The sequence below is a fragment of the Sinocyclocheilus anshuiensis genome, unplaced genomic scaffold (assembly GCF_001515605.1).
Source record: "Sinocyclocheilus anshuiensis isolate Anshui unplaced genomic scaffold, SAMN03320099.WGS_v1.1 scaffold2329, whole genome shotgun sequence".
In the NCBI taxonomy this organism is placed as follows: Eukaryota; Metazoa; Chordata; class Actinopteri; order Cypriniformes; family Cyprinidae; genus Sinocyclocheilus; species Sinocyclocheilus anshuiensis.
The window spans coordinates 195,765-202,968 of record NW_015552527.1 but is presented as its reverse complement, the minus strand read 5'-3'; the positions used below and the strand labels follow the sequence as shown (position 1 = coordinate 202,968).

General features: G+C 32.5%; 1 protein-coding gene across 1 annotated transcript in view; it reads left to right on the top strand.

The window, feature by feature from the left end:
- Nucleotides 1-7,204, top strand: part of LOC107663567 (adhesion G protein-coupled receptor A2-like) — a 43,471-nt gene that overhangs the window by 12,000 nt on the left and 24,267 nt on the right. Inside the window, exon 5 of the mRNA XM_016453804.1 lies at nucleotides 2,398-2,611. Coding sequence (XP_016309290.1) covers nucleotides 2,398-2,611 — 214 coding nt within the window. The remainder of the gene's footprint in view (nucleotides 1-2,397; nucleotides 2,612-7,204) is intronic.

Sequence of the window (7,204 nt, the reverse complement as noted above, 5' to 3'; positions counted from 1 at the left end):
ATATAAAATTTTCAGTTTTCATTTTAGCTTTAGTAAATTTGTTTTGTGCTTTTGCCATTTTTTTATAAGTGTAGCTTTAATTTATTTTCCATTGATCTTAATTTAATTTAATTTTATTTTATTTCAGTTTTAGTTTTATTCATTTTAGTATTTCAGCTTAAACTTATTTATTTTTTCTAATTTTTTAAAAAGTTTTTCATCTAATGTTGTTACTTTATTTCAGTCTTTATTTCAATTAATGAAAATAATTGTAATAGTTTTAGTCATCATTAACAATGCACTGGTCTTTTTTATTAGTTTAGTTTTATATTTAAATAAATCAATATTGTTTTTATTAAATTTGACATTTTTAGTTTTAGTTTATTTAGTTTAAATTATTTTTCAGTTATTTTAATGCTTTTTTCTCTATATATTTAAAATTGTATTTCAGCTTTGTGCAGAAGTCAGAGAGGGACTAAAGGGTTAAAGAGCTGCAAACACTGCACGCATCTCCAATGGAGCGGACAAAAATGTTAAAAGAACAGTCCTTTTATATAGAATGCAGAAAGGTTATTTTGTATATAAATAAATAAAATAATAATAATAGATGTAAGCAATTTATTTACTTTCATTTTATTATTATTTTGTTTCATCTCAGTTAATATGAGCTTATTAAAGCTGCATGCATAATTATTATAAAATAAATGCTGTAGAAATGCTTGCTTTTTTTCATTTTCATTTTTTATTTTACAATTTTTATTATTTTTTATTAAAAATGTTTTGTCAGTTTCCATTTTCATTTTAGCTTTGGTAGTTTTTGTTATGTGCTTTTCTCAATTTGTATGATGTTAAAATGCTGCAAATACTTCATGCATTTCCTCTGAAATGGTCAAAATGTTAATAGACCAGCCTTGTTCGTGTAGAATACAGAAAGATAATTTTTTAATACATTTAATAAAATAGTAATACAAATAAAAGTAGTTTATTTACTTTCATTTGACTGTTGAAAATGTTATTTCTTTATCTCAATTAATATGAGCTCATTAAAGCTGCATGCAAAATTATTACAAAATAAAAAAATAAAAAAATATTTTTAATTTGTACTTATTAGTTATGATTTTTTAATTTAATTTCCCTTTTCAGTTTTAATTTTAGATTTAGTAATTTTTTTAATGTGCTTTTTGCTGCAAATACTGCATGCATCTCCTCTGAAATAGAAAAAATGTTAATTGAATGGCCTTGTTTATATAGAATGCAGAATTTTTTTAATTTAGTTAAATTTAATTTGGCTCTCATTTGTTCACTTTGCTTGACATAAAAATCAAGAAATGAGCCAGATTGTGTCATGCAAGATATCTGGAGAAAAACACCATCTAATTGACGTTTGAGACTGTCTGACGATGTTAATTGACAGGCTTGAGTCATGAGTTTAACAGGAGGCAGCGGCGTGTGAATGTGAGCTTGCTCATTATAGAGTTCGTTTTGGAGCGGCTCGTTACAGCAAGAGTGTTTAATCCCATCAGAGAGCGCTGGCCGTCCGAGGAGATGCTGTAATGCTGTCCAGGAAAGAGCAAACCCAACCACCACAAACTTTACAAATATATAAACATTACTAAAATGCACTGGGTCTCTGTGTGAAGCTTTTGAGTTATTTATATGATCATCTCATACCAGTTTGTTTGTTTTTCTTTATTTTTATGTTGTTGTTTATCTGTTGAGCTAAGCATGTTAATGGCTTATAATTTGATTGCCAAATAAAGCATGAAAATGTCTGACACGTAACTCCATTTTGTTTTTTTATCAAAATCATTTTAGCTCAGATGTACTTGAATGTGTATGAAAAGTTTTTTTTTTATCACTAGTTGATACAGAGTATGACAGATTAATTGATTTTTTTTTTAGCATTTTATTATTTATTTATTTATAATAATAATAATAATAATATCTGCTATTATTAATAATAAATATTATTATGATTTATTATTGTCATTTTAAATTTTTTAAATTCCAAAATGTATCAAAAGTACAGATATTGCATATGTAGTCTCTCGTATAGTCCTTAATATGTTAATATGAGCTCATTAAAGCTGCATGTATAATTATGACAAATTAAATTATGTTCAAAATAAATTCAGATAGTGATGATTTTATGGAAGTTTATGGAACTTATTATAACAGCGTTTTAGGATTAGTAACACTAAATAGAATTGTGTAAGTGTTGCTTCTCTATGAAAAACTTTAACTTTAATCTGCAATCGGTCAGAGCGATGTTTTTTTGTTTTTTTTGTCTATTAGTTAACTGTATTCCCTTGGTTGAATTATTTATTATAAAAGAGATGCTGTTCAAAATAACTTAAGGTGGAGTTTAGTATGTCACACTGATATCATGTCCACTGATTTTGTGTCTGTGTTTTTCAGACGGCCCGCTGGAGCTCCCCGTCTTGCAGCTCATCCCGACCCAGCGGCAGCTGGTGTTTCGCGGGGACCGTCTGCCGCTTCAGTGCACCGCCTCGTACCTCGACCCATCTGTCAGACTGTCCTGGAGCCACGAGCAGCGTCCCGTCCACACGCTGGAGGACAGAGGGCTGTTCGTGGAGGACAGCATCATTCACGACTGCTGCCTCATTACCAGGTGAGAGGGACATGATTGTATTCTAGATGCAGCATTGCCACTATCCTTAGCCTGTTTTTGCTAAACCGTGGCAAATTAAATGCTGCGCGACAAACTGTAGTGGTGTTTCTAAATGGGTTGCTGCATAAAAAATCAGCCCAGTTGTGTCACAACAAACAGCGACTTTGCAATGCTGTCATTGTCGTTGAATGAATCGGTTGAGTGAATGAATCAATGACTCACTCGCTTGTTTTGTGAAAGAATCAGTCAGTGTTTGAATGAATCAGTTGAGTGAATGAATCTACAATACTGAATGAATCCTGAATTAATCGTAAAGAAAGTCGCTTATTTTGTTCCTGAATGAACCATGCTGAATTTGAACTTACGTACAACTCTTACAATTTGTACCATATCCCATTCCACAAAAGTCTTCAATTCATGAAGTTATGATGTTAAATGTTGCATTGCTTCAAAACGTGAACATCTTCCGTAGTATTTTTGTTTTGTTTTCCAATACAAATATCTAAACATCCTTAAATCAAGATACATTCACTTGAGATGCAAACTGAACATGTGAATTCTGAGAACATGAACAAAATGAAGTTCTGCTTAAAACAAGAACAAAAATCTGTCAATGGAGATTGAAAACTTGTTTTCCCTTTGAATTATGTGTTTCTTTTTTTTTGAGCCCACTGGCAGATCTCACCTCATTTTGATACATTTCTCATAAAACAAGGCTTCTTATTTGATGTCATTTTTCTTATCAAGGAAATATATTTGAAAACCATGGATTTGGCAACACTGTCAGTATTGTTGAACAAATTGGTTGAGTGAATGAATCAATGACTCATTCATAAAGGCAGTGCTTTTTTCGGTCTGTTTTGGAATTAATCGGTTGAGTGAATAAATCAATGACTCACTCATAAAGACACACACTTGTTTCATTTTCAATTGGTTTTGTCATAGAAAACAAGACACAAATACTCAGGAGAACATGACTTTTTGCAGTGTGATTAAATAATTTGTACAATTAGCCTATATATACACGCTATATCGTTAGAGAGAGAGAGTGTTACATTATATCGATAATCTGTTGATGAAAAGCATATATTGGTTGACCACTAATTTGGAATATGTTTCTAGGTGGTTGCTAGGGTTTATTTGTGGTTGCTAGGTGTTTTCTTCCGGTCTTGTGTGCAAAGAATCCTGCACCCTATTGTGCGTACAGTAATAGTTAAGCATCAGCTATTGGAAATGTGCTTCTATGACGGTTATGGTCTGGTACTTTAGGCATGAAGTGGAAAAATATGATTTCAGCAGTGACCTTTTCAAATTAAATAACTTAAATCCTGAAATGCTCATGCCGTTTACTAAAAATGGGGCACACACATCTTTACCTTTACCTTGTGTGATCAGTGCCCTTGATAGTGATCTGAAAGGACATGAGTGAATTGTGCTGGCTGGGTTCCAGCGGCTCCATGCGTCCCTGCAGAGGTTTGGCCGGCATGTGCGAACAGTCGTCTAGAGTTCGGCAGGTTTAGCGCGCTTAACGAAACATATGCTGCATGGTAATTAGGGCGATAATGCGCCACATGCCGACTCTCAAGCACTTCACAGACCACCATGCCTCTTCCTCCGGCTCTCTTCATTTCCCATCACACACTCTCACTCTCTCTCTCTCTCTCTCTCACACACACACACACACACACACTCACACACACTCTCACACAGTTACAGCAGGAGTGAGTCAGTTTGTGTGAAAGTGAACCATGTGGCAGTTAATTACTTCAACTAGCTCTCACCACACAGAAACGTATGAGCATAAATATTGATGAAGTGCCGACAAAAATATGTTTCCCGGTGTCAACAAGCAGTTTTCTGCACAGGCCGGAGCGCTGGTGTTTCCTCAGCTTCACACCAGCGCTAATTTCCCTTCGTTAGTAAACTGGTGTGATTATTAGTATGCAGAGGAGACACTGACTCATTCAGCCGTCATATGAATCATCTGCTCTGCAGTCCAGCCTTGTGCTCTTCTGACTAAATCCTCTCGGATTTCACTAATAATCTCAGGACTAGCTGAGCGAGTCGTTTCTGAAGTTTGATTAGAAAGTGAGGTGAAGCAGATAGATTAGTTAAACACTACCATACATCTAGTTTAATGCTGTGTAATAGCCTCATTGGATATAAAATAATTTTAGCTAGAAATACTCTTACTAAATATACTGTATATGGAAGCATTACATTTCAAATGCAATATGCAAAATACAAATATTATATGTAAAATTTGTGTATTTGATTTTATATTTCCCATAGCCATTTGTGTGACGTCTGGTGCAAAATTGTAAATTCAAACGTAATAATTTAATTTGCATTTTTCATTTCCTTCTCTAGAATTAACATTTAAATTAAATACACAGCCGAATGCATTCTAATTAGAAACATTCAAACTGAAATGCATTTGCAGAAATGGAGGAATATTTTTAATTTGTTTATAATTTGTTCATGCAATAATGGTGGATTTTTCCTTAAATGCATTTACACTCTCAATTAAGTTATATATGTATTGAAATTGTGTTTGCATGCGTCACAATGAATGTATGTGGACTTACAAATGCGTTCTGAGGTGATTGCATGCATTAGCATGTTCACATCCTCACCTGGCATTGCCACTTTACATATTTTAATGTCATTTTGCATATTGCATTTCAAATCGAATTGACCTAGCTTTATGTTTCCATAATCATATATTCTTTAATACATTCCAGAGATATTCAGTGTCAAAATTTAAACCGCAGCAGAAACAAACAGCCACAATTATATATATACAGTATATAAAAAAAAGATTTACAGTATGTATTTGAATTGCATGTAAATTTTCCATGCATTTGGATTATATTGTTTTAACATAAACAAACTAATAAACTTAATATGATGCATATTTGTCAGCCATACATAAATGAAACGGGTCAGATTTCTACACTCACAAAATCATGGCATAGCTGCTTATTAACTATTTGCATCTATTTGATTTTAGTTAAAGAATCACAATTTCAAAATGCACTTATTCAAATTGCTTTGAATCAACATAAATCTGTTCATTATGAAAACAATTAAATGCATTAAAAAGTATGAACATGGTTAAAATATGACTAGCTGTGAAACAAGCAATATTCAGTTAAAATGTATGAGATTCAAACAAACTGGATTTATTGATGATAAATATATAAACCTGGTTATTGTGTATTTAAAGCACATTCAGTTTATTAGCACTATTACAGTAATCTGACAGGTTTCATTTATGTAAGACAAACATGCATCACATTAAGATTATTAGTTTATGTTAAACAGTATAATACAAATGCACGGAAATTTATATGCAATTCAAATACATAAATCTCATATTTAGGCCTAAATATTGTTTTTCCTATATGCAAATGTAATATTTGTACGTATATTAAATTTCGATGTATGAAATATATTTTTGGTCACACTTTATTTTAAGCTCCAATTCTCGCTATTAGCAAACCATTAACTATGACTCAATAAACTCATAATTTGCTGCTTATTAATAGTTAGTAAGGTAGTTGTTAAGTTAGGTATTAGGGATATAGAACATGGTCATGCAGAATAAGTGCTTTAAGGTCTAATAAACAGCCAATATATTAATAATAGGCATGCTAATAAGCAACTAGTTAATAGTGAGAATTGATCCCAAGTGTTATCCAATTTTTATATATTAACATATCTAGCCCATACAAATATGTATGTTTATGTATGTGTAAAACATTTTTGGACATGTATGTTCATTCTAAAACCTGTCAATACATGTTGATATTATTTATACTTATAAGTAAATATATACATGTATTTAAAAAAAATTACAAAAACATATAAACATACTGATTTCTTGTATATATGTTGTTTTAATAAACTTGCAAACATGAATAAAATATATATTGTTGACATAAAAAATCATTATGTAGATATTATTAACATATGTACATATACAAATTTTACTATGGAGATTGTATATATGCTATAAACTTATATCTTCATCTAGCCAGAGAGTGTGCATATGTGAAAAAAAAAATATATGGCCTTATAGGTAACATATATGGTAATGTCATTCTATATATAGAGCTGTATGTCATATTATATATTACATTTCTGTATGGTGAGTGTAGAAACTTATGTAAAACAGTTCTTAAAGTGATCGAGGACTCACGGTTCTCTCTGTGCTGTATTTGCTCATGTGATATGTTTGATTGACAGCTGTCACAGTGTGTCAGGTGAATATGAGGACACTCAGGACTGCTTGTCATGTGCTCAGGCTCTCGTTCCTCCTCTCTATTTTCTGTTGCTCATTCCAAGAGTCGTTCCTACAGGCTTGTGATGGATTTCTTGACATTCTCGTTCTGATTAGGTCGCTCAATTAATCGCTGCTCTCTCCTTGTACATACAAACGGTGCTGCTCTACTTTACGAGTGGAACCTATACGGTAATGTTGCTCTTGGCAGCGTGGAGATCCTCTGGCGAGAGAGATGGGAACGGCCCTGTCTGACTCCACCGGCCAACCAAAACACACACACACACACACACACACTCACTCACTCA